A 27,991-nucleotide genomic window follows, 5' to 3' on the forward strand; every position below is an offset into this window, starting at 1 on the left:
CTGTGAGTTCATGAATGAACTGAGCTAGTGCAGGCCTTGGGTGCTGTTACACCTGCTGTGAGTTCATGAGTGAACTGAGCTAGTGCAGGCCTTGGGTGCTGTGAGTTCATGAGTGAACTGAGCTAGTGCAGGTCTTGGGTGCTGTGAGTTCATGAGTGAACTGCCCTGCTGTGTCCAGAGAACACTTTCCACCTCCTCTGGCACTTACTCTCTTTCTATATCCCTTCTACAATGATCCCTACCCTGAGCCTTGGGAGGAGAGGGTGAGATAGAAGATATATATATATATATATATATATATATATATATATATATATATATATATATATATATATATATATATATGTATATATATATACATATATATATATATATATATATATATAAAATTTCAGAAATTGAGCATTGCTTAGTTGTACTCGCTTCACATTGACCCACTGTAAGTCTCTGTGTTAGTTGCCATATATTGCAAAAAGAAACCTTTCTGATGAGGGTTGAGAGATACACTCATCTATGGGTGTAGCTGTAGATCATTGGAAGTTAGTTTAATGCTACGTCTGTTCAGCAGATTAATAGTAGTAGGTTATCCAGTAGAGCTTCATGACCTGTCTGGCCAAGGTTTGTGATTCTAATAGCAGTGCCAGATATGGGCTCTATCTTATGGAGGATGATTTAAATCCTTAAATTCAAATCAGAAAGTTGTTGATTACCCCCCATGAAATTCTTTTCACTAGTGTACCAGTAGGTGTACCTTACCAGATCAGTCATTAAAGCTTATATAAGTCCTATTTCTACCTAAGGGGCTATGAACTATTCATAGTTGCTAGGAGAGGGTGAGCCAATTTTCCTTAAGGCTATGGCCTCTCTGATAGGTCAACCATGCTTTAGTAGATGGCCTCATTCACGAGGATATTGGCAGCATAAAATAGACCCAATGAATTTTAACAAAAGAAGAGAAATGAAGCTGTTTGAAGTATATTGCATTGTCTAAAAAGTTGTCTTGAAGCAAATGAGATGGAATAATAAGTATGATGAATAATTTCAGATAAAAGCTTCATGTATAGTGATGTGGCTATATAATACTACAATATATATCAACTACAATATATATAAAACTACAATATGTATCAGTATATATATATATATATCATGGTATTATATATATATATAATATATATGTATGTATATATACATATATATATATATCACTGATACAGTGAAGCATGTCACTTTTAATTAGAAAGATGGAATCTTGATGCTGTATATGAGTGGATATTGATTGTGTTTTAAAAAGTATGATTTAATATGTGGATTAAAAAGGAGAATTAAGAAAATAACCAGTCATGTGACTGCCTTGGAGAAAGCATTGTAAAATATATAATTGTTGAAATACTGGTATCGAAAATAAAACAAGGCACTCAAACTTAACAGTAAACAAATAGCCAACCCCCCCCAAAAATGGTTAAAAGAGCTAAAAAAATGATCTCATTGGAGGATACAGATGGCAAACCAACACACAGAAAGACGTTCAGCATCAGATATTTGTAGGAATTTCCAATTCAGATATTGAGGTACCCCTATATAGCTATCATACTGATCGTGATTTAAGAAATCAATACACCAAATACTAGTAAGAATGTGAGGAAATAATTTTTCACTTGTTGCTGATGGAAACACAAAATAGTGTTTTTAAAGACAAGCAGTCCATGACAAGATAAAGCATATATATGATCCAAAAGTAGGGTCCTTGATGTTTATCCTTAGTGGATGAAGATCACATAGTATACAAGAACAAGTGTGGACCCTGTTGTATGATATGCATGTTAGTAGAAACCTGTAGACCCCTGCTGGGCTCTTCACCATAACAAATAGATATTACTTTGTAACACTAATTTAATAATGGAGGATATTGGAGGTAAGGAGTTACCGTAGGAAGACTGTTAACCTAAAACAACAGAAAACACCCTTTGCAGGAGAAATGTGTTAAAGATCTGCTAGTTATGGCAGTGTCCTGAAGTGTCCCACACTCTACATGTCTCTGTATTAGTTATCATCTAATGCAAGAGAAAGCTTGTCCAATGAGTGTTGAATGATGCACTTTTTTATGGATATAGCAATACATAATTCTGAGTCATTTTCTTGCTATAGTTATTTAGCAGAGTAGTAATATTAGTTTTTGTCCTAGTGCCCATGACCTAATAGTCTGAGGTTGTTGGCTTTCTTAACAGCGTCAGGTATGGGTTTCAAGTTATGGAGGGGACCTTTAAATCCAATTTAAAATGATTGGCTACTACCGTAACATTTGGGCTATTATTGCACTTGTTCCCTCCTTGCAGTAAGGCCACTATTGTAGCTCACAGGGTTTATAGCTATGTGTGATTTTGATAATGTTTCTCCTCCGGAAGTAAGTGTGAAGGCTTGAATGCTAATGTCTCCCATAGGTGCATATATTTGAATGCTTGGTCTCAAGATAGAGGAACTGAGAAACGTTTTAGGAAGATAAGGAGGTGTGTCCTAGAGAATAAATGTCACCAGTATCTTTGTTTGGGTGATTGTTGTTTTGTTTTTTGTTTTTGTTTGTTTTGAGAGAAAATAAAGTTGGTGGAATATGGACAGTGTTGCGTTGGTAAAGGGGAAGAAATATGATCAAAATATATTATATGAAATATTTAAAAATAAATCACATGATCATAGTAAAATGACACATTTATTGTATGACTCTTATTCTGCCATTCCTTGAGGAACAGTTATTGGCTCCAAATGAAAGTACACATATTTTCTATACTGCAACATGCCATACTTGCCTGTTGTGTACAGGTGATTGTAAATCCTTATCATCAAAAGTAAACAAAACTTCACACTAAAATGGAAAAAAAAAACTAGGTTATTGGAAGGAAAACTCAAGACGAGGATTCCATATTCATGTGCTTAAAGTAAATGAGATACAATGTGAGTGAAGCCTGTGTTTCAGGGTCTGCAGAACTAGATGTGTCAGTCCCAGGTATGTGGCTTTAAATTTGGCAGGGGAATTCATTTGTAATTTGGGCTACTCTCTGTCAGAATATCGATGTATTTCCTGATTAAAAGACCCTGTCCCTTTAGCTCTGTGACCCTGGTACAATAGATCAGAGACCATATGTCATTAGTTGACATTATAGTCTGAGGATTGTAGTGTTAGGGCATGACATTAAAACACCTGTCCCTTTGATAGTAGCTTCACATGAATTTTCACATTTATTTTCATCTGGATTATGTAGATTTTGTTTATCTGCTGTTCATAGAAACTGATTTATCTAAGAGGTAGAGCATTTATGCTTATGAATTTTCTTAAAGATATTGTTTAACTACCTTCTATGAAGTCTAAAATTACCCCATAGTGAGGGGAAATTCATGGATATGGAAGGTATCATAAAAGGTTGTATAATAAAACATGAATATAAAAGTTTTAGATTCAAACTCCTGTTTTTATAGCCCTTATTACTAGTTTTTGACAAGTATATTAAAGGCAGACTTTAAAGATGGCTGCCTTTCTTTAGTTTGCATGGGTGGCCTTCACTAGTCTGCATGGGTGGCCTTCACTATGCACTTCCTATGGCTGTGCTTTCCAGCCTTTACCACAAAGGTTGAACTTTTATCAACTTACTAGTAGTTTACTTTTTATTAAGCATTGACTTTAAGCAGGGCAATGATGCATATGCTACACTTAGGTGTAGTTTTGTTTATCCTGTGTTTGATGTCTTATTTAGAAATTATTTTATAAATTGAATGTTCTCTGTTGTATGGAAAATTATATTTTGCCTTCTTTTATTGATTAATATATTGGCAAGGACAGTGATATATTTTCAGTGTTAGCTATTTAAGAAATAGTGGAATAGAAGCTGTCTTAGTCAGGGTTTCTATTCCTGTACAAACATCATGACCAAGAAGCAAATTGGGGAGGAAAGGGTTTATTTGGCTTACTTCCACATGGCTGTTCATCACCAAAGGAAGTCAGGACTGGAACTCAAGCAGGTCAGGAAGCAGGAGCTGATGCAGAGGCCATGGAGGGATGTTCTTTACTCGCTTACTTCTCCTGGCTTGCCCAGCCTGCTCTCTTATAGAGCCCAAGACCTCCAGCCCAGGGATGGCACCACCCACAAGGGGCCCTACCCCCTTGATCACTAATTGAGAAAATGCCCCACAGCTGGACCTCATGGAGGCACTTCCCCAACTGAAGCTCCCTTCTGTCATAACTCCAGCCTGTGTCAAGTTGATACATAAAACTAGCCAGTACAGAAGCTTTTAAGAAAATTAAATACAGTTTTCATTTAAATTATTTTGCCCATTTTTAATTACCACCATGTCTTAGCAAATATGTTTTATTTTCAAATGGATTTTTAAAACTTGAAAGTAATAATTTGAAATATTTATATCTTAAAAATTTGTGTGTATCTGTGTATGTTTTTGACCATGTGTATATGGCATGTGCATGTGTATCTGTGTATGTGTGTATGTTTTTGACCATGTGTATATGGCATGTGTATGTGTATCTGTATGTGTGTATGTTTTTGACCATGTGTATATGGCATGTGCATGTGTATCTGTGTATGTGTAAATGTTTTTGACCATGTGTATATGGCATGTGCATGTGGCTATGTTTAGAGGTCACAAAGGGTAGCAGAAGCTCTGGAGCTATAGTTCCAGGAAGTTTGAATTGCCACGTTGATACTGGTTTTCTGAAACAGTCACAAGTGATTTGAACTGTTGGACCATTTTTTCATCCTCCAGAGTCATTCTTTATTTTTTTATCCCCCTTCTGGTTTCACATTCCACACCTCCCCCCCACATCTCCAAGAACATACTACCACCCCACCAGAATGCCCCACTCCCTGTGGCCTCAGTCTCTTGAGTATTAGGTGCATCTTCTCTGACTGAGTCCAGACCTGGGAGTCCTCTACTGTATGTGTGTTGGGGGCCTCATGTCAGCTGGTGTATGTTGCCTGGTTGGTGGTTCAGTGTCTGAGAGATCTCAGGAGTCCAGATTAATTGAGACTGCTTATCTTCCTATAGGGTCACCTTCCTTCTCAGTATCTTCCAGCTTTTCCCTAATTCAACCACAGAGGTCACCAGCTCTGTCCATTGGTTGGGTATAAATATCTGCATCTGATTCTTTTAGTGCTTGTTGGGTCTTTCAGAGGGCAGTCATGATAGGTTCCTTTTTGTGAACGTAACACAGCATCAGTAATCGTGTCAGGCCTTTGGGCCTTGAGCTGGATCCCACTTTGGGCCTGCCACTGAACCTCCTTTTCCTCAGGCTGTTCTCTATTTTTGTCCCTGCAGTTCTTTCAGACAGGAACAATTTTGGGTTAGAAATTTTTACTGTGGGATGGCAAACCCATCCCTTACTTGATGCCCTGTCTTCCTGCTGGAGGTGGGCTCTGTAAGTTCCCTCTCCCTACTGTCAGGCATTTCTTCTAAGGTCCCTACCTTTGAGTCCTAAGAGTCTCTCACCTCCCAGATCTCTGGTACATTTTAGAGGGTCCCCCTACCTCCTACCTCCGAGATTGCCTGTTCCCATTCTTTCTACTGGCCCTCGGGACTTCAGTCCTGATTCCCTACCTCTTTAAATATAAATCTCCATCTTTCCTAGATGTTTCATGGAACAATCACAAAAGAGCTTACCAGCCATGAGGAATGGAGTCACTATAATGAGAATATAATAGAAGATCAGAAGGACTTTGTGTTTGTGAAGTACATTGGCCTTCATCTGAAGTCTATGGAGAGCCTGCAGACCTGCATCTCTCTGAGAGTGTGCATCTTCTCTAACAACTTCGTCACTGACATCCAGCCTCTGCAGAACTGCAAAAAGCTCATCAAACTTGATCTTCATGGAAACCAGGTAAGTACTAACTACTGTCTGTCTGCCAGTGAACTTACATTATAAATATAAACTCTCTGCCTGTCTTAATAGTTTTTCTATTTCTAGGTATAATAGGATTTCTTTTGCTGTGAAGAGACACCATGACCATGAACATCTTTTATAAAGGAAAACTTTTAGTTGGAGGTGGCTTACAGTTCAGAGGTTTAATCCATTATCATCATATTGGGAAGCAGAGTAGACATGGTGCTATGAAGGGAGCTGAGAGTTCTGCATTCATATCATCAGGCAACAGGAAGTGACAGTGAGGCACACTAGGTATGACTTGAGCATCTGAAACCTCAACACTCACTTCTTACTGACACACTTACTCCAACAAAGCCATACCTCCTAATAGTGCTGCTCCCTATGGCCTATGCGGGCAATTTACCTTTACTCCATCACATTCAACCCCTGTCCCTACTGCCTTGTAGCTGTGTCATCAACCCAACTCTAGAAGTTCCATAGTCAAGCCCAGTCTCAATCCTGCTGAAAAGGCCAAAGTTCAGAGTCTCTTTGAGACTCATGAAATTTCTCAACTCCAATCCTTCTGTAAAATCAAAATAAAAAAGATTATATTCTTACAACATATAATGGCACAGGATATACATTAGCATTTCAAAATGGAGGAGAGAGAGGAAAGGAAGGAGAGGGCATATAGTGAGTGTCTTAGGGTTTTATTGCTGTGAACAGACATCATGGCCAAGGCAACTCTTATAAGGACAACATTTAACTGGGGCTGGCTTACAGGTTCAGAGGTTTAGTCCATTATCATCAAGGAGTGAGCATGGCAGGGTCTGGGCAGGCATGGTGCAGGAGGAGCTGAGAGCTCTACATCTTTATCTGAAGTCTGCTAGCAGAATACTGGATTCCAGGCAGCTAGGAGCAGGGTCTTAAAGCCCAGGCCCACAGTGAGACACCTACTCCAGGAAGGCCACACCTACTCTAGCAGGGCCACACCTTCTAATAGTGCCACTCCCTGGGCTGGGCTGAGCCTATATAAGCCATCACAGTGAAGAAACACTGGACCAAAGCAGAAACAAAAACAGAAACAAACCAAGCCTGTCTTTCAAACCATCACACTTTCCAACTACTGAAAATATAAAGAACAGCTTAAAAGTACATACAAAATAAGGTACACACAGGAAAAGCATAGCATGTAATCTAAAAGTTTTAAATGAAATTTTGTAAAAGGACATGATATATTGTGCCTTGATTCATTTTAAATTATGAATGTATAGCATTTGTATCTATGTCAAATGTGTGTAGGTATCAAACAAATAAACACTGTATACAGTGCACATACATATACACATATACACGTATACAGTGGATTCCCTGTAGCTGAGGTTAAATGGTTGTGATCCATCTTGTAGGGCAGTGGTCTATTCAGGCAGCCTGGGCCCACTCCAGTATAAGTCTCGAACTCCTGAGCCCCAGTGGGCAATATTCCTGCCTGCAAGGGAGGGAAGGAGTTTGGCTATAACTCCTGGGACCTTGGCTTATGTTTCAGTCCCAACCCCCAACAACTGCCCCAGCAGGAGAGGTGTGTGATATTGGTCAAGCCCTCTTACATGCAAATAAAGACTCTCTGCCCAAACCAATGAGAGATAACTGCTGACCCTATCCTATCCAGTGAAGTAAAAGCGTGTGAAAGATCTACTCCATTGTCTGAGCATTTTGTTCTAAGAGCTGTAACACTTGGGATGAGGTCTGTTCACATTCATCAATGCTAGTCAGCCTTTCCTTGGCCCAGCCCAACCTGACTCAGTGCAGGGCAGTGTGGAGAAACAGAGCCGCCTGGAAGACATGGCAGAGAGGCCCAGCCCTGTTCACTTCCCTTCACTAGGGCTCTTGCACCAGCTGGAAAGCCGCCTGCACTCAGGCCCACACCATCCCACATGGGTTCTGGGAACTGAACCCAAGCACTGGAGGAGCAGTGAGTGCTCTTGACCACAGAGCCTTCTCCCAGACTATGTTTCACTTTTTTAAAGTTATTTTAAAGGTTTATTTTGTTTCTATTAACCTGTATATTTGTGTTTGTGTGTCTGTGTATGTGTATGACAGTACAGGTGTCCATGGAGGCCAGAGAGGTGGTAGATTCCCTGTAGTCACTGGTAGTTGTGTATTGGCCAGTGTGTGTTCTGGGTCATCTGGAAGAGCAGCAGGAACTCCTAATGACAGACCCATGTCTCCAGCCCCGTATTTTACATCTAAAGTTATAGTCTACATAATAATATATCTGAGTTCTTAAACTTTATGTGAGGAGCCTCATTTGGGAATTGTAGTAAGGACTTTTCACTGAAAGATCTCTATCTACACATACCCGTGAGTGTGTCTGTACACTCATTATGCTTCTAGTTATTGTTTATTCCCAAATATCCAGTGCATGATGTGTTTGCAGTCATCTTTTGGAGTTTTGGAAATTCTGGTTTTGGTTACTTATTAGGCACACATCATTTACAAAACACTGGATTTTAGATTATATTAAATGTTTCACCATTTTTCCCCCTATGGAGTTTTTATGAATGATATATATTTTATATATTGTTTCAGATAAAGACTCTTCCAGATAGAAAATTTTGGAGTGGACTCAAGAACCTAAAACTCCTCTATCTTCATGACAATGGATTTGCCAAACTGAAGAACATCTGTGTATTGTCTGGTTGTGCGAGCCTCATAGGGCTGACCATGTTTGACTGCCCCGTGAGCCTGAAGAAAGGCTACAGGCATGTTCTTGTCAACAGCATCTGGCCTCTGAGAGCGCTGGACTACCATGTGATATCCGACGAGGAAATCATTCAGAATTGGCATCTTCCAGAGAGATTTAAAACATTCAGCCGCAGTCTATTCTTTAACCTGTACCCAGCACTGATAAAGGTAACTCACTCAATGGTGTTTCCTTCAAAAGCAGTTCATAGACATAAAAGTTTGGCTCACAATTATATACTTAAATATATAATCTCTTTAATAGTTTTGCTCTTTATCTTTTATAAAATATTCATTGGTGAAAACATTAGCAATGACTTTATAATTATCTGCTGATAATTTATAAAAACTTGCATGCCTCTTACACAAACATGTCAATCTTAAGAACAAGTAGTGTTTAAATACATTTTTAGCTGAAAGATATTTATTAATTTATGTTGATTCTTATGAAAAATATTATTGTTGAAATGACATGAGATATGATTTATATTATTATTGGGAGAATACCAAATAATTACTTGTGATTGAATTGAAATAGTGGTATTGGCATAATCAAACATTTTTGACATGAAATAATGAAAGTTCTTAGGAAAACTTGTAACCTGAGGGTCCACATTATTGGAGAGATATATAAGACAAAGATTCATCATAGCACTTGAGTTTTACAGAAGATAAGAGTAGGAAGGAAGGCTGAACACTGCAGCTGTTAGAAAATATAATTAATTAAACCCAGGACAGAGTCTGAACATGGCTTTGTTTCAAATATGCTATAGATGAGTGTGAGCCACAACTGTATAGTGCATGTGGTATATGTGAGTGTGAGGCCACATCAATTGTAGAGTGCATGTGATGTACATACGTGTGAGTATACATAACTATACACTGCATGTTGCATACAAGAGTGCGAGCCCATATCAGCAGCAGGAAACTGTATTTTGTTGGATGACTAGTAACTCCACCACTGTCAAAACACCACTGAACTTTCTTGAAGAGATTAAGTCAGTTAGGACACAGTGAGCTGTTGTGACCTAGTGAGACCTTCCCAACAAACTGTCATTGACCAAGAGTAATTATGTGTTACATGGTTACATTTATAGAGGGAATCTGAGGAAAATAAGGAATTAATGTGCACAGCGACCAAGCTGGGAGGGCATATGGCCCCCATTACTGAGACGGCTGAATGCCAAGCTGCAAGGTTGTATTGTAACTGCTTATAGTCTTTAAATATTATAAGAACGTGTTTTCGCAATGTTAGTTGAATAAGTTTTGGGATTTGGTAATTATTTTGTAGTAATTGTAAAAAAATAATGAGGCAGCATTTAAGCCTAATGTCTTAACCTGCATCCTCAAGGTAAAAAATCACTTAGGTCCTTCCCTGTGGTGGCAGTGTATGTGATCTCTTTGAGGATGGCCAAAATGGCTGCAGTTACTTCCAGAAGGTAATAAAAAGTCAGGAGAGACAGCAGAGATGAAGAGCTTAAGCTTCTTAGTACAGTGAACTGCTACAGTCACACTGGCTGCAAATATAATCATCTCTCATACTGTGTGCTCTGTACATGAATGGCATTGCCAAAGTTCATTAAAGAAAATCCAGTATTTTCTGGAGAGAAAAAAGGGATGGGGAAGGGGAAGGAAGGTAAAAGAAAGGAACTAAGAAGATGAAAGTTAGAAAGTTGGACTCCTCAGCTCTAATAGATGGGAAGGACTTCTGAAAAGACCTGTGCAGTCCTGAGCATCCCCTTCCACATGGAAAGGCTTTTCCTCTAGAGAAGAAAACAGCATTTTGAGGATTAAGATCGGTGAATTCAAGTCTGTCTCTTTTCAGGGTTCTTCAGCCAACATATCACAAACAATAGTGCAAAGATTGAATGGTCTTTTAATACTAGAATGTAGGAGGAGAATTAAGGAAACAGATTTATAATATGTTGAACCTGAGTGATTGGCATAAAATAAAAATGGTTATATGTAACCTTTCATTGGAAATACAAATTGACCCTGTTTCATTTTGGTTTTGCTTTGTATTTTGATTGGGAGAGAACATATATACTTGGAAATGAAGAGCTAAAATTTGGAGAGAGTATTCTGGGCTTCTGGTGTGAAGTCCTAGCTGAAGCTACACTCTGAGGACAACAGAGAGATCAGGAAAGCCTGAGATAACAGGAAGCCCTTGAAGCATATTCTCATTTGTATGTAGAATGCACTATAACTAGTGAGTGTAAAAAGGAATTGATCTTGGGAGGTGAGAAGAAAAGCAGACACACAGCACTTTCGCTTTCCTTAGGGAAAAGTAATTTTTAAGAGAAAATGTAAAACGTTTCTATAGGATAGAAAAAAAACTGAACGATGAGGTTGTGTTACAAAGCAGGTGGATGTGAAGAGTTTTTTTCAGGTTGAGAATCCACCCCTGGCTTGCAGGTGTCAGGAATCAAAGGGCAGTATGCAGTGTGATTGCAACTATAAAATGCCTCCCCTGAAATCTACACAGACAAAAGGTCAAGCCTTAATTGTATTAAACAGGATGCATGGAGGAAACTGCTTTGACTAAACAGAAAAGATAAAAATTTAAGAAATATGGCAATAGTTGAACAAAAGCATTTTGTAGTCAATAATGTATCAGGGAAAGATTAACAGCATCTCCCTGTTGAACTATTGGCTACTATTTCAGTCAGGGATAGAGTTCTTGGGGTCACTAATACACCACTGAGAAGCCAACCGGCTCCGTGGGAAAATTTTAACTTTATAGTTACACAGATGACTCTGGGAACCAGCACAATGCAAAGTAAAGCAAGCCAACACAAAGTTATGAATATGTGTGGATCTCGTTGGGAGGAGGGACCTAATGGGAAGGGGAGATAGGTGTATAATATTCAGAATGTCAGGAGTTGTCAAAGAAAAAACAGTAGACATGACAAAATTGCTTGAACAACGTCTGAACTGAGGACAGCATGCCTGGAGCAAGCCCTGAGATCCAGACTCAGAAGAAGCCAGCCCAGACAGTATGAATGGAATGGAATGAGATACGTAAAACCTGTAGCGTGAGCTCTGTCCATGAGTGGACAGTGCTGCCATAAACAGTGTTCTTTACAACTAGCTGATTATGGAAAGATAGCAGAATACACTCGAGGAGGAATGCGCATGCGTCTGTGGAGATGTTTACAGAGTAGTGTTTTAAATATATATTTAAGAGCATATCATTGTTATTTAATGAATATAGAGTAATATGAAAACTAGAAACAGTGTATCTTATTGGATCCACCCACTTTCAAGAGTTACCAGTTTGTAAATAAGTACATCTTCAGTGTGCAGAGGAAAGGAGTATATGTGTTACAAAGAAAATAATCCAGTAGTACAGTTTAAAATTTACCCTTAATAAAATAGGTTGGTCTTACTTACCTTTAATTGTGCCATAAAATAAATTCTAAACTCATCTTTTGGTAAATTTGTAAAGTATTTAATCATGAAGGCAAAAAAATGGGCTCTTTATTATGTGAGATCAAAGTACTTTTAGAAATCTGAAATAATTCATCTTTGTGTTTTGTCTCTATCTCTATCTACCTACCTACCTTCCTACCTACCTATCTACCTCTCTTTCTATTGTCACCATCATCATTATCATCATAATCTATCTATCCATCTATGAATATGCCATCTTTCCATTATCTATCTATCTGCCTATCATCTGCCCGTATGTTATATGTACCTATCTTCTATGTCTCCTGTCTATGTACCTATGAATCTATGATTTATGTATATATCTATGTATCAATCATCTATTTATCCATCTATATCATTGGTTTGTCATCTGTTTACTTCTGCCTATCTAGTCTTCATAAATACAGAAGTTATCTGGCTAAAGAACCAATGTATCATGTAGGATTGCGTTTTGTTTCCTGTAATAATAAGACAATCAAAAATTTTATTGTTTAGAATATAACAAAGAATTCAGACCTGGGAAATTATTCTATCTAGTTACTCATGGAGTGAGTGAAAGAATATCCACTGTAGCTCCCACATTGTTTGATTTTGATATTATCCATTTCCTTTGAAGTGCAATGAGTGTCTTCATGTCCAGCCATGTGCTGAGCAAGACTGACACGATAAGATGTATAAGCTAAGATCTGCTAAGACTGCCATCTTGGTGTTAGAAAAACAGCACCTCCTACAAATGTCTTACCTGATTGCTTTCTGCAGCCTTTAAAGGTAAAGGGCTCCAGTGGCTACCATTGTCAGAAGGTATGTAGAAGGGAGGAATGCATTTTTTATTGATTCTTTGTGAGTTTCACATCATGTCTTCTACTCCAGCTCATCTCCCTATACCCTCATATCTGTTCTTAACTCTTGCATCTCTCCTCCAAATAAACATGCACACACACACACACACACACATACACCATATAAAAACATCTTATTGTGGAAGCTATGGTGTGTCACAGTGTGTCCCACAGTACATCCCTCTGTCCACACATCTTCACTTGCAAATGTTCATTGCAATGATTCATTGATCTAGTTTGAAGTCTCTGGCTTCTGTGACATCTTCAAAATAGGATTGTCACTGGGACTCGTCCCTGTTGTTGCCTTGTGTCATGGAGAGCCTTCAGCTTGGATCAGCAGGACTGGCCCTTTCACTCATCCCAGCCTTTCTCAAATGATAGAGATTTGGGGGTAGGCCAGATTAGAGCTGTGGATCTAGACTTGGATGGTAGCTGAGCATGTTAGCAGACCAGCTCTACCTTAAACATAACACCAGGCCTAGCTCTGTAGCACTGCTCTGGCTAGGAATCCCAATGTCTCATTGACAGGAGGCAGGGTCAGCTTTCTTGCTCTCATGCCCTTGGGGCCAGCTCACCCACACTGACACAGCCATACCTTCAGAGCCAGCTCTACTGTACTGCCCATTCAAGGCACAGGCTCCTCCTTCCCAAGTGCTGCAGCCTATGAGGAACAGGACCAGCTTTCCTGCTTACTCTGCACTCACACCCTTGCCTTCACTATTAGGGCCAGCTGTGTTGACTAGGGTAGTGCAGGGCCAGCTCTCCCAGGTGCTACAGCCAATGAAGAGGCAAGGTTGGCGATTCAACTCTCCTGTGCTCTCACCCTCACCTGGTTCACCTGCACTCCCTCCACCAGGGACAGCTCTACGATGCTGCCCATGTGAGGTGCAGGGCCCATTCAAAGTGAAATATTTTTAAGTAGACGCATTTTTTTGGTTAAACAGAAACCAACATTTTATTAATGGCAGAGAAGAGATGATGCATCTCGGAAAGCAGCTAATCATTTCACAGATAAGTACAAGGATGGTGATTAAGTATTTAAAATCCATTATTTTTATTCTCAAACTGAATAGCAATGAATATATAAGTATATCCATGTAGCTATCCAGTAATAATTGCGTTGGCTTCTATTTGTCTGTTTGTAAGTTTTTGTTCTTTAGAGATGAGAGTTTATTACTTTTACTAGGCTGGTCTGATTTCCTCACACTTTGGAATCCAAGAAAGTCCATTTTTATTTTTAACATAGTACTACTGGTCAGAATTATAACAAAGAAAAGAAACAGGCTTATGGGAAAGTGGGCACAGAGGTCTATTTTGCTGAAATCATCACCAGGAATGCACACAAGAATATCTTATAGCTTGTTAGCAAGGAAAGCAGGTCTTAAGATAGTAGATAAATATGTGAAATTTGGTTATTTCTATATGCTAGCTACAAAATGAAACTATCATAAAATTTATAGTCACTCAGCATGAACAAAGAACAACAACAGAAAAAATCACCTCCCTACAGGTTTGTGACAGAGTGCATCACAGGGTAAGAGGGAGCACAGAAAACTTAGTTTTGTAGCAAAGCTACCCCCTCTATAACCAGATAATCCATTCATGTATGCAGAGCCCTCAGAATCCACTTATGGCTCAAACCATTGCCTTTAGCAGTACAATAACATACAAATCTGCAGATTATTTCTAGCATGGGGAATTTGGAAGATATATTCAAGCCATAACATTTGCTTCCATCCTTCATTATGCATTTATATGAAAATATACTTATTTCAACTCAACAATACAAAAATTAACCACCAAATGCAAAATCCAGAGTCCCTTCCAGATCAAGTCTCATCTAGGTTGACTGGGACATCCTTGGAAATTTAAGAGGAAGTATCTATGTGTCTATTTCTCCTAAACTCTGTGTGCCTATATAATCATCAGAGCATGAGCATTTCCTAGACTTAAACCTTATGTCCAGTGAAGAAATCACAGCCACTGGAGCCTTGGTTCAGGTATGCCAGGAACTCTATGATCTGATTTGAGAAAAGTCTTAAGGTGACTAAGCAGGATGGTCTTAGAGAAAGTCATAGTCTTGCCCTTTAAAACTGTTCTGCCTTTAGAGTCTGCACTAGGATGGGTATGACAGGCTTAATGATCCTTTTATTAGGAGTAAGAGCTGATTTCTAGCTGAGTGGTAGTTGCACACACCTTTACTCCCAGTACTTGAGAGGCAGAGGCAGGAGGATCTCTGTGAGTTTTAGGCCAGCCTGATCTACAAAGAGTCTAGGAAAGAAAGAGTTGAGATTCTTAGACCAGACCTTGATTTCTCCTCTAGTGGTACTTTTATTCTCAAACACGGTAGAGGCTATAGAGATTTTCTCCCTTTTTTTACCTTGTTTCTCTTTTGATTACATACTGTCTTGAAGTCATTTTCCCTTCTTGAAGTATGATGTCCATGGATAAATGCAGGAAAAAATGCAGTGTTAATGTGTCATTGCCTTGTTTCTCAGAGATACTCCAGATCCTTTTTCTTAAGTCTGTATTCCATAAAGCCCTCAGGTATGTTTATACACCAAATAAAGTTTTTGTCAGTTTATGATGCTGTTAGTCTAGTTCCTCTTTTCAATACGTTTTCACTTTGCATTTGAGATGTCACAATGACACAGTCTCCATTGTTTATTAGCATTCAGCTTCAGAGACTGCATATTTTAAAAGCAGATGTTGACCTTGGTTCAGCCCTGATGAGGTCAGATGACTTACCATGACACAGGGGACATCAGATTCAGTAGCCAGGCTTGCTTCTTTTGTAATAATGTAGGACTAAGGAGGGTTCCACTGGAATCCTTCCCAGGCTAGTCACCTGAGCCACCCAAGCACAGTATTGAGGCCATGCCTCCTAAAGGCTTTCCTATCTCCTCTCACTAGCATTCTGATAAATAAGCTTTCCAAGGTCAGACACTGTGGTGATTCTCAGGAAAACCTTGTCCAAGGTACATTATGTATAGGTTTAGTGGAGTTTAAGATAGCATGGTGATGTCCTCCCATCACAACAGCATGTTCTAATAGCATGTCCTAGAGAGTTCAACTTCATAGCAAAGCTATTCTCCAGATAAACCATTAACACATTTATCTCATAATAGATGAGTGTTTTTAATATATTCAAGAGGGCAGAGACTTCATGAAACAATCCCTTTCAGTGGTCCTGCCTCTAAATGCCATATTTGCAGATTCCTTCAAGTCAGAGAATTTCCTCAGTTGTTTCTTTACATTCTTACGTACTGGAGTTAGAAGTTCAACAACTAAAATGAGGGAAGATAAACATTTCACCTCACTGATAGCAATATTTGACTCAGGCTTAGAATTGATGAAAAATGTGGAGCTTTCAAAACTGAGCAGCCAAAGCACAACTGTTAAACAATGTCCAGAATCATCAGTGGTGTTTCATCAAAGGAGGGGCACAGGTAGCAGACGGAGTATATATGTTAGCCATCAGGGAGACACAAGATAGATAACATTGTCTTTTCATTTGTTTTGCTTCTGTTTAATTTTAAATACAAGTTAAAGCAATAGAGATATCCTGTCCTTAAAGAATGGATAAACTAAAAAAATAAAAATGCTATTCCAAATTCTGCTAAGAATACAGAGAAATTTCTGGGAAGGATTTTGCTAGTCTCTTTTAAAATTGATCATGGAGTGATCATGTGACACACCAGTTGCTCTCCTTGGAATTTATACCAGAGAAATTCAAGTCTTGCAAAAATAAATGCCTAATGAATGTCTTGAGCAGTTTCTTCACAGTGGCTCTATAGAAGATGTTCACCATAATATCAAAATACCTGGGACATGAAACAATGGGGCTAATAAATGCACAGTCCTGGCAGCTATGGGAACTCTGCCATCAACATTATGCTGAATGGTGGAATCCATGTAGACAAGAAGGTTACACTCAAAATGAAAAAGGGAGAGCCCTGGGTGAGGCCAGACTCAGGCTGTGCAGTGATCTGCTTAGTGCTGCTCTGGCCCTTCTGCGATGAGAGCAAGGATCTGAAGACCCCTCCTGCTGGGCACCAGCTCTTAACCTTCACCTCCTACGCTATGCTAGGAACAAACCATCAATGTATGGATTCTTGAAGACAAGCCATCCTCCAAGCCACAGCAGCCTCCTAATGGGAATTACCAGACATTTTCAATGTGGGGATGGTTCAACAAACCGATTTACCCATGGGCATCTGGAAATGCTGTGCTAGCTATGTGTGTAAAAGCATCTCATCAAGAGAGAACAAAGTTCCTGAAGCCCACCACAGTCCATGTTCCTCTTTATTCTGGACCTTGTGAATGATGTTATTTTTGTTCTCTCTCCTAGTTCTACAGCACTTAATGGAGCGGAGCCCTCCAGTATCAAAGTGGTCACCAAGAGAACTTTAGAAATACTAATTTAACATGCTACAAAAGCCTTTCTTGTGATGTACAGAATTCACACATATTCACACCATTTTGTGTTATGAATATACTAATCAAAACAGAGTATCTCTTTCAAAGGCATAAAATGATAAAATAGGTGTGGTTTAATTTATTTGAAATGACACATGATTATATTATTGTTTTATTTTTTCAAATATACTAAGAAGCAATGAGCCATATTAGGAAATTCTGATTAAAAAATACTCACAAATGGAAAATGAAATGACAGTCCTTATAGACCCGAAGCACACATAGAATAAAAATTTTAAGTAACTACAGAAACTACCGAGAATAAGAAATTGATTGAAAATGATTCCATCTTAGAATTTTATGCCACTTGAATAGCAAGCACTTTTAGAATTATGTTTTAAAGCATTTCTATTGTCAACATGTGAAGTAGGTTACATCTGAGCCATATGACAAAGCCTTGTTATTCTCTCTTGAAATGCTTTTCCCTACTTTATGCCAGCATTAACAGTAACCTCTAACCTCTGCATTCTATTAAGAAAAACATTTGATTATTACTGTGTCACATATCTTATTGATTTTTGGTATTTATGGTTTAAAGTATAAGTTCCTTGTCCAGATTTTATTACAATTCCTTTATTTAGACTAAATAATCATTTTAGCTGATGTTTTCATTTCAGAGCTTACATTATATTGTTGTGTAAAATGCTTACTCAGTTCCTTATTTCCTGTTAATTTTGTGATAAATATAATAATGTATTCAGAAATTTTAAAAAGTCTGCAACTCTATCATTTTATCTAATGCTATAAACCTTTCAGGAGGAGGCAACCTTGTTTGGATGGCTGCAGTGATGGAGTACTACCCCAAACACTCTATCAGCAGCCCAGTAAGACAGTGCCACAGAAACTGATGGATAGCTTATCTAGCCCAGATCAAAGAGCTAGTAAGGGTTGGGTTTGGCGTTCTAGCCATCCAGCATTTATACAACCAGAGCTCCATTGATGGACGTAATACATGGCTTTTCTTTGGAAAAAGAATGATTCCACTTGCTTAGATATCAAAGGGTTGGGGTGTTTGGATAAGTCACCAATGACATTATTGTTAGCATTTTTGCAAGGTAATTGTCCAAAGACTTTGGGAAGCTTACATGTAACTTACTTTGTGAAAATATTGAGGAAAGAAAAAATGCAAAATAGAGTCAAAGCCTGGGATATCTATACACAGATCAAAATGATACAGAAAAATTAATGAAAATTCAATAAATTCAATGAAGAAAGAATGTGAAAGCTAGGTCTGGTTGCTTATAAGTACAGGCTACGACTAGGAAGGCTATGGGTCCAAATCATATGGCTCCATAGTGAGGTGCAGACCAGGCTGAGCTATAGAAGGAGACTGTCTCAGACGGAAAAGCAACACGAAGGTAGTGAATGGTATAAGAGAGGGAAAAATGGTGGAAAATATGAATACTGAGCAAAAGTCTATGAGATTAAAAAATATTCAAACTGTTCAAGTTTGGTTAAAAATGAAAGGAAAGCATAAGTATTTGTATTGAAGGTGCTTTTATTAATGTAAGAAATGTCTGGGCAAATAGAAATGACGGCATTGTTACTGAGCAATTGAGACAGGAGGAGGCATTTGCAGACACAGAGGTGTTGAAAGAGGTTGACAAATTGGAGTGGCAAAAAGTGGTTTAGTATTGTTGAAGGTTAGAGGACATGTTTGAGCATGTCAACAACACAGTGATAAAATATTAAATGTAAGACAAGGAGACAGGACTTCATCTTGTAAAATCCTAGGGAAATATTTAAGAGTTTTACATTCCAGAGGAGTCATTCTGTGTTCTGAAGAAAATGACTTTATAAAAGAAGACAAAAGACGTACACATTTAAATTTAATGAGTTTGTATAAACATTTTCTCATTCATATAACAGAGAAGCATCAGAGTATGAGCAGGAGCAGCCAGCACTCTGTCTGGGGAAAGAGAGCCATTGTATGAAGTGGTTATGGAAACAAGAGAAGAAAAACAATTTTTATCAAAGTGAGAAGGTCCCAGTTAGAGGCTAGGTGACTGATTCTCATTGGCAGTTTCTAGTTAATTTTATTGTTTATGATAGGCTTTTTATTCTCTTGGGAATTCAAAGTACCAGAGCTATCCTAGTTAAATGATTTTCAATTATTATCTTTTTCTATGAGAGTGGTAGGGTCGAAGAGAGGAGTTATTACCAAAGTTTGCTCATTAGCTTATAAAGTCTGATTTGATTCATTGGTAGAGAGTTTAAAGCAGAGATCCTTTAGAATCCCTGTATGGAAAGGGATGAAATATTAACTTAGTTGACATGATGAAGAATGCTTTTAATGTCCTTAAAGACAGCACAGAATGAAGTGTGCATTGGCTGAAGAAGGGGGATAATGGGCTCAGCTTTTGATATATAAGTGGAGAAGTGGAACTGGAAGTTCATTTTATAGACTGTAATTTAAGAGGTAATTCCTGACAGGAAGTGTAGTTGTGAGGATAATTTGAATATGTAAGGCAGAGATATGTAGCAATGAAGGTGATCAGAAGTTAGCAAAGTAGTGAAAAATAAATAAATAAAAAGAAACCCTTAGCTGTCTGAAGTTTGTAGAAGAACCTTAGTTCAGACTGAGAAAAAGAGCAGAAGTAGATTACAATACCATCTCAGCTCATTAAATTGAAATAAAGAGTAGATCCGAGTGCCTCATGGCTGCAGTCTCTGCATTCAGGAGGTAGAGGTAAGAGGCTGGGAAATTTATGGCTACCTTGGCTTATAAAGAGACTCTTGGCTCAAAAAGAAAGAGAGGGCTGGGGAGCTCACTTAGTGGATAAAGTGCTTTTTATACAACATGGTATCCTGAGTTTTAACCTCCAGAACAAACCTAAAAGCCTGTCGATAGTGCATGTCTGCAATCCTTGTGCATCTGTTGAAATGAGAGGCAGAGCCAGCAGAGTCCCTGGAAGCTCATGTGCCAACTGGCCTGGTACACGCAGTAGTGGGCAACACAAAAGAGAGAGCCTCAGAACAAGGTGGAAGTTGAGGACCAATACCCAATGTTTTCTCTGACCTTCAAACACATGAACACTCATTCATGATCACATATTTACATACCATACGTTCACACATTTTTTAAAGAAATAAGTAGGTCAGTGGGGGATGACAAAAGTACAGGGATTGGGGCAAAGAGGGAAAGGCAGGAGAGATGAAAGAGAAAATTGAGTTGCACGAATAGATTGATTGGCAATGTCCAATCAACCTTTAGGGCCTAAGATGTAGATTACTAAGTAATGCTGCAGCTATTTGAGGTCTGAGTGCCAGTGATAACCAGAAAATTTACCAATTCTATCTATGTAAATTGAAGGGATATTCAGCTATGCAGTAAAGACTAACTAATGTAACTGCATTATGATGTAAGCTTGTCTGTTTACAAACAAAATTGGGATTTGGTTAGCAGATCTGTTTGTTGGAAAGGGGTTGCTGTCCTAGAAAGGACTCTTGTGCTCCACAGGAGGTGGGGACCCTATGCTCTGCAAAGGTCTGAGGGGATGGCAGAGGGTTTGGATTTAGAGCTTAGCATAAGAAGGTGAGATGAGAGTGGCTGACAGTGGATGGGAGAATGTCCCATTCTGAGACTCCTTCAAGTAACACTCTTATAGACTATATTGTGACTCAAATCAAGGGTAATCCAAAGTTCATATGAACTGGGAAAAGAAACACTATGTTTGGGTCAAAAACAACTTGTTATAATAGATCAGGGGAACTAAACAACTCAGCACCTTATATGCAGGTATATTGAGGACTATGGAAGATCTATATCAAGTCAAGATAAACACAAGGGGGACTCAGGAAGTTTGTATAAAACAGTGGTCAGAGAAAGAATGCTTTGCTGCAATGGCCGTTTTGTGGTTACTGGGTCTGCTGGCTAGTTTTGTGTCGGCTCACTGGAGAAGGAGCCTTAGTTCTGAAAATGGCGCTATAATATCAGCCTGTAATCTTAACTAGCAGCTGTTGTGGGAAGGCACAGTACATTGGGGATTGGACCATCCCTGAGTAGGTGGTCCTGGTTTCTATAAGAATGCAGATTGAGTAAATCATGAGGAACAATCCAGCATGCAGCACTCCTCCATGTCCTCAGCACCAGCTCCTGCCTCCTGGTTCCTGTCCTGACTTCCTGATATGAGGGTGTAAGCTATTACATCATGGCAATAGTAAAACCAACTAAGACACTGGGATTAGGCAAAGCTTGAGATGTGTGTGCAATGGAGTAGTGACAGTATAGTGCTGTCTCAGGAGACTATGATCAGAACAACATCAGGCAGAAGGTGCTGAATCCAAAAAACTAAGACCTTGAGACAGTATCTCAACTACATGCAAGTACTAAGATTATCTGTAGAAAGCATGGAAATTTGATTCACAGTAAGTACACAGGGAATAAGAAGAGTGCTTTTTGGCAAACTTAGAGTGATTATTTGGAGGGTAAAACTAGGTGAGATGGAGCAGTGAGGAAACCTCTAGATGATGAAGAATAAACATCGTGTGCCAAGCAATCTGATGCTGCCCTTCAGTGGGGTCAGAGAACCGTAGAAAGCACCAATGCTGTGTGCTCAGATGGACACTGTGGAATCTCTACTTTGACAAGACCATGTGTGATGGCTCAGAGGAAGGGATAGGAACTAATTCATGGATCACTTAAGAGTGACTTCTCATTTTCATCTGTTTTTACTACTCTTTTGGAAGAAAGTAAACTGCCCAAATAGAAAATCTGATGATCTGTAATGAATTCAGAAATCCCTAATGTTTTTTGAGTGGGTTGAGTGGCTTCTAGAAGGATAAAGCTTAGAAAAGTAGATCTTGAATGCTTCAGGACTGATAGTTCTTAGGACTAGGGCTATTGTCTAAGAATTTTCTTCTTGGGAGCTGGTTAAGGCTCATTGTGTTTGAAAAGGAAGCACATTAAAACTCAGGAAGTCCCTGGAACCCACCAGATGCACAAACCTAGCCTTCCCTCAAGGTTACGACAGCAGTGCAGACTGCTGAGGAGCTTCTACCAGCCACAGTGCCTGAAAAGACCCAGACCAGCAGAGCTACCTGAAGACATGCTCTGATCTGTTCAGCTGCCTATATATCATCACACAAGCTTCGTGCTTCTAGCTTTTGGAATCTGTCAGCCATGCTGGGATGGAATGCTGATGATGCAGCTTCCTGAGACTCATCCCTGTTCCTTTAAGTAATCTCATCTTCACACCCCTGTAAATAACCGCAGTAGACTCATTGTTTTCATCAGTTGGACATCTGAGGTTTCTATCTGGTTTGGCTTGGCATTCGTTCACATTTCCTCAGGAACAGTGTCACCCAGCAATGCTTTAAAGTAATGTAAATATTTTACTTCTAATGTACATTAGTAAAAGTGACCATATTTCTAACTAGTCAGCAATCAGTGAGACAGAGTGAGCCTGTGACCCTAAAGTCTGGAGATCTGTAAGAGGATGCTGTGTGTTTCAGAAAGAGAGTATCCAACAACACAGCTGGGCTGCACACCTCAGAGGCGTTGAGCCATTTTCAACACAGCACTGTACAAGCCACTCTCAGATACAGCAAGGCACCAGTTCATACCAATACTTTTCTGAGAGGAAGATTACTAAGGTAATGATTTCAGGTCTGTTTCCAGATTAGGTAGGATGCTATCAAGAATCTTGCATATTGTGCAGAAAATTGAAATTATTTGAAAATAACAATGTTTATATCTTAATCAATACTACAGTATATTTACTGTTTAATTATTATGCTGATGAGAGTTTGCTGAATGTTTTATTAATTTATTTAGATATCTCTGGGGAATGCTTTAATAAAAGACAAAAATTACTGGATAAAATTTCTTTACACAGGGTACCACCTATGAAGATGAAATAAAAAATATCAAACATATAATTTCAAGGATTAATGAAATTCTGGCTCATAATTCACCAGTGTTGATTATCCAGAGATGGATACGTGGTTTCATAGTCAGGAAACACTTAAGGTAGGTTTCTCTTTCTTTACCATTTGATGTTGAAATGACATAAAAGCATCAAGGATAAGAAGTAAGTTCTCTAACGATTTGCACTTTTGAATCCTGTGTTCTTAAAAATGATATTTATACAATGCTTGACTTGGTTTTAAGGAAAATGCCATATTATGTTACATAACCAGAGTTTGATGCTTGCATTTATAGATTCTTGCATTTATAGATGCTTGCATAATCAGAATTTGATACCATTATATGATAGCATGGATGTATGCACTTCTATATATGCCTACATAATGGTAATGGAAGCTATATATACCTTGAAAATATAAGAGTAGTTTAGATTTTATTGGGATCTTTAGATAATGTCATTAGGATTGTATTTTTGGTCTCAGAGTTGAGGCACCTTCTGATCTTGATGTGACATGGGATAAAATTCCTTTTCTCTGGAAGTGCCCACAATCCCAGTATGTGAAGGCACAGTTTGAGTTTTGTGGGAGAAAGTCAGCTATGAACAAACTCTTTATGGCTCAGGCCAAACTGATATGATGCCTCTGTTTTAAAGATTTGTTCCATTAGGCACATCACTTAACTGCTTCAAGGTAGAACTTCTTCATCTGTAAAATGGTAAAGAGCCAAGCTAATAGCAGTGCTTATGGACTGGCTTATAGGAATTGAGGTAATGAATAGCATACTGGCACCTAGCAGAAGTAGCCGCTACTTTTTTATTAGCTGCTGCTTTAAAACACCTTTCCCATTGTTCTCTGGAGCTGACTGCATTATCTAGCTCTGTGAAAAAACCTGCCTTAGATTTCTCATTCCTTCTTCCCACCTGCTTTCGCAGCACACAGGTTACCCTCCTCAGAGTAGAGCTCTAATCAGGTTATCCTCCAACTCCACATCCTGCAGTGCTTCTGAATTTGCCTAGGAGCAATGTCTTAATCACACGCTTCTGTTCTCACCAACACAGCACATTACACTGCAGGCATCATCGTTATTGTCTGCATCAAGACGGGACTGGAAACTCCCTGAGACAGACTCAGTAACTGTTTTCTGCTCTGTGCATCTAGAACAAAACAGTGCTTACACCATTGAGTGCTCAAAAATATTCATGGAATTGATGAGCACATTAATAAATGAAGATACTGTGAGATCTGGGACCAGGAAACTCTTCTGGAGGGTCTCTATGGGAGAGAGAGCATACAGAGGAGGAAACTCAGTAGAATGAACAACCACAAGAGAAGTAGCACGGCCGCCCGGGGTCCCCTCCACCCCCAGGGTGTTAGTCCCTGGAAATGTCTCCATGCAGGAAGATATTTGCATTTCCCATGACAATTTTTTCCTATTGAAAAGCCCCAATACCATACACTTCCCTGAAATCCCATATGTACACTAAACCTAGAATCTTGTATGCTTACAAGTGAAAGTTTTCCTGGTTTGTGGGGTGAAGGGAGATTAATCTTAGCAAATGGGCAGAGGCATATTCCTAACATGGATGTTAATTAATGTGTAGCTCATGTGGAGAAATGGCTATAAAGAGAAGTGCTACAATAAATGTGTCCTGTCTGAACAGTGCTCTTCTGTTTCCACATGTTCTGAGTCACAGGCACCTTTTGGTTTGTCTTTTCTTTGTTTCTTTTTAAAATTTTTATTAGATATATTCTTTATTTACATTTCCTGGTTTCCCCTCTGAAATCCCTAACCCCTCCCCCTCCCCCACTCACCAACCCATCCACTCCAGCTTCGTGGCCCTGGCATTTCCCTACATTGGGGCATAGAGCCTTCACAGGACCAAGGGTCTCTCCTCCCACTGATGACCAACTAGGCCATCCTCTGCTACATATGCAGCTGGAGCCATGAGTCCCACCATGTGTACTCTTTGGATGGTGGTTTAATCCTTGGGAGCTCTGGGGATACTGGTTAGTTCATACTGTTGATCCTCCTATGGGGCTACAAACCCCTTCAGCTCCTTGGGTCTGTTCTCTATGTCCTCCATTGGGGACCCTGTGGTCAGTCCAATGGTTGGCTGCGAGCTTTCACCTCTTTATTTGTCAGGCACTGGCAGAGCCTCTCAGGAGACAGCTGTAACAGGGTTCTGTCAGCAAGCACATTTTGGCATCCACAATAGTGTCTGGGTTTGGTGACTGTATACGGGATGGATCCCTAGGTAGGGTAGTCTCTGGATGGTCATCCCTTCAGTCTCTGCTCCACACTTCGTCTCTGTAACTCCTTCCATGGGTATTTTGTTCCCCCTTCTAAGAAGGACTGAAGTACCACACTCTGGTCTTCCTTCTTCTTGAGTTTCATGTGGTTTGTGAACTGCATCTTGGATATTCCAAGCTTCTGGGCTAATATCCACTTATCAGTGAGTGCATATCGTGTGTATTCTTTGTGATTGGGTTACCTCGCTCAGGATGATGTTTTCTAGTTCCATCCATTTGCCTAAGAGCTTCATGAATTCATCATTTTTAATAGCTGTGTTTGTCTTTTCACACCTGTCATGGAAAATCACCAAAGACCTCCAATCCTTTCATAAATGAATGACATTTGTAAAGTAAAAAGTAGGAACCATATGTGCTTTGTGACAGTTGGAGATTCTGGTGCCTAAGCCATGTCAAGAGGCTGAGCATAAAATGGATGGTTCCTTCCATAATGACTTCATGTGCTAATCTGTCACACAGGGTTCTTCCCTGCCTTCAATGAGCACAGTCCTTCTCTTTCTCCAGGAGAATTATGATTATCAACTTACCAATAATTTCATACAGCAGTTTCATCCTACAGTGTATATAAACACTTGCAGAATTAAGGTGTACACATCATCATCAACAGTGTATTCAGTGAAGCTACAGATCTACTGGATGTTTTGTGTTTAGATTGAAGAATGCTGCATAATAGTTGTGCAGTTTATCAGTATGATGTGGGCTCCTTGCTTAGTGATTTTATCTCATTAGATTTATGAATATTTTATTTAAGTCTATTTTTATTGGAGCATTTCTGTTGTGTTTGCTGGCAATTAGACCCCTTTGCAATTGGTTTGAATGGACTTTAAAGCACCAGTTCCTTTTCTGCACTCTGTCCTCATTTCTACATTTGCTAAATTCTAGCTGGTGCTGCTTTTCTGAGTTCTTTGCAGTTTCATGCTATCTTATAGTTCACTTCATAGCAGTGGGTTGTTGCTTATTTGATTTTCTTCTAACTAGGCTTTTCTCTATCTTGCTGGCATGGTTGAGAGTAATTGTCCCCCACTTTCTGCTTTATCCTTTATTTTGTATGAATCTGTATGTCATTGAATGGATTTTTTTCCTTTTATTTTGCCCATTTAAGAGAAAACTCATTTTCCTGAACCTTAAGGAGAAGCCTTGATGCTTCCAGTTCTGAAACCATTCCCTCTGTTGTGTTGGAGTGTCTAAAACAATATCTGTCCTGCAGGACCCTGTGGCTTGGGTCTCACTGTCTTCCTTTCGGCTGTGAATCTGCCCCATATAATGGTTTCCATCTTTTTTTTTTTTTTTTTAACATGCTCGGGTACTTTTAATCCATCTTTCTGAGTCTACTATTTCTTTTTTTTTTTTAATTAGATGTTTTCTTTATTTATAACATATCCATTCCCAGGTTCCCCTCTAAATAAAATAAAATAAAATAAACCAAAACAAACCCCTGTTCCCTCCCTCTTCCCCCTGCTCACCACCCCATGCCCTCCTGCTTAATAGCCCTGGCATTCCCCTACTCTGGGGCATAGAACCTTCACAGGACCGAGGTTCTCTCCTCCCATTGATGACCAACTTGGCCATCCTCTGCTACATATGCTGCCAGAGCCATGAATCCCCCCATCTGTATGCTTTGATTGGAGTTTTAGTCCCTGGGAGCTCTGAGGGTACTAGTTAGTTCATGTTGTTGTTTGTTCTAAGGGACTGAAAGCCTTTCAGCTCCTTGGGTCCTTTCTCTACCTCCTTCATTGGGGACCCCGTACTCAGTCCAATAGATGGCTGTGAGCCTCTACTTCTGTATTAGTAGGGTACTTTCAGAGCCTCTCAGGAGACAGCTATATCAGGCTCCTGTCATCCAGCACTTGCTGGCATCCACATTAGTGTCTAGATTTGATGATTAAATATGGGAAGGATTCCCAGGTGGATCAGTCTCTGGATTGTCCTTCCTTTAGTCTCTGCTCCATAGTTAGTCTCTACAACTCCTTCCATGGGAATTTTGTTACCCCTTTTAAGAAGGAACGAAGTATCCACACTTTGATCTTCCTTCTTCTTGAGTTTCTTATGGTTTGTGGTTTGTGCTTTGTATATTCTGATCTTCTGGGCTAATATCCACTTATCAGAGAATGCATACCATGTGTGTACTTTTGTGATTGGGTTACCTCACTCAGGATGATATTCTCCAGGTCAATCCATCTCCTGAAGAATTTCATAAATTCATTGCTTTTAATAGCTGAGTAGTACTCCATTGTGTACTCACACCAGTCAGAATGGCTAGGATAAAAAACTCAGGTGACAGCAGATGCTGGCGAGGTGGTGGAGAAAGAGGAACACTCCTTCATTGCTGGTGGGACTACAAGCTGGTACAACCACTCTGGAAATCAGTTTGGTGGTTCCTCCAGAAACTAGACATAGTACTACCAGAGGACCCAGCTATACCACTCCTGGACATATACCCAGAAGATGCTCCAACATG

At 39.3% G+C, this 27,991-nt stretch overlaps 1 protein-coding gene across 2 annotated transcripts in view; it reads left to right on the plus strand.

Moving 5' to 3' along the window:
• Positions 1 to 27,991, plus strand: part of Lrriq3 (leucine rich repeats and IQ motif containing 3) — a 92,680-nt gene that overhangs the window by 1,684 nt on the left and 63,005 nt on the right. The window contains exons 2-5 of one of the 2 annotated variants that reach the window (XM_031375951.1): positions 5,630 to 5,878; positions 8,453 to 8,776; positions 22,810 to 22,950; positions 23,193 to 23,326. In XM_031375951.1, coding sequence (XP_031231811.1) covers positions 5,630 to 5,878; positions 8,453 to 8,776; positions 22,810 to 22,950; positions 23,193 to 23,326 — 848 coding nt within the window. The remainder of the gene's footprint in view (positions 1 to 5,629; positions 5,879 to 8,452; positions 8,777 to 22,809; positions 22,951 to 23,192; positions 23,327 to 27,991) is intronic. The other variant, XM_031375952.1, reaches the window with a different exon arrangement.

Source organism: Mastomys coucha, unplaced genomic scaffold (assembly GCF_008632895.1).
Source record: "Mastomys coucha isolate ucsf_1 unplaced genomic scaffold, UCSF_Mcou_1 pScaffold16, whole genome shotgun sequence".
Taxonomy (NCBI): Eukaryota; Metazoa; Chordata; class Mammalia; order Rodentia; family Muridae; genus Mastomys; species Mastomys coucha.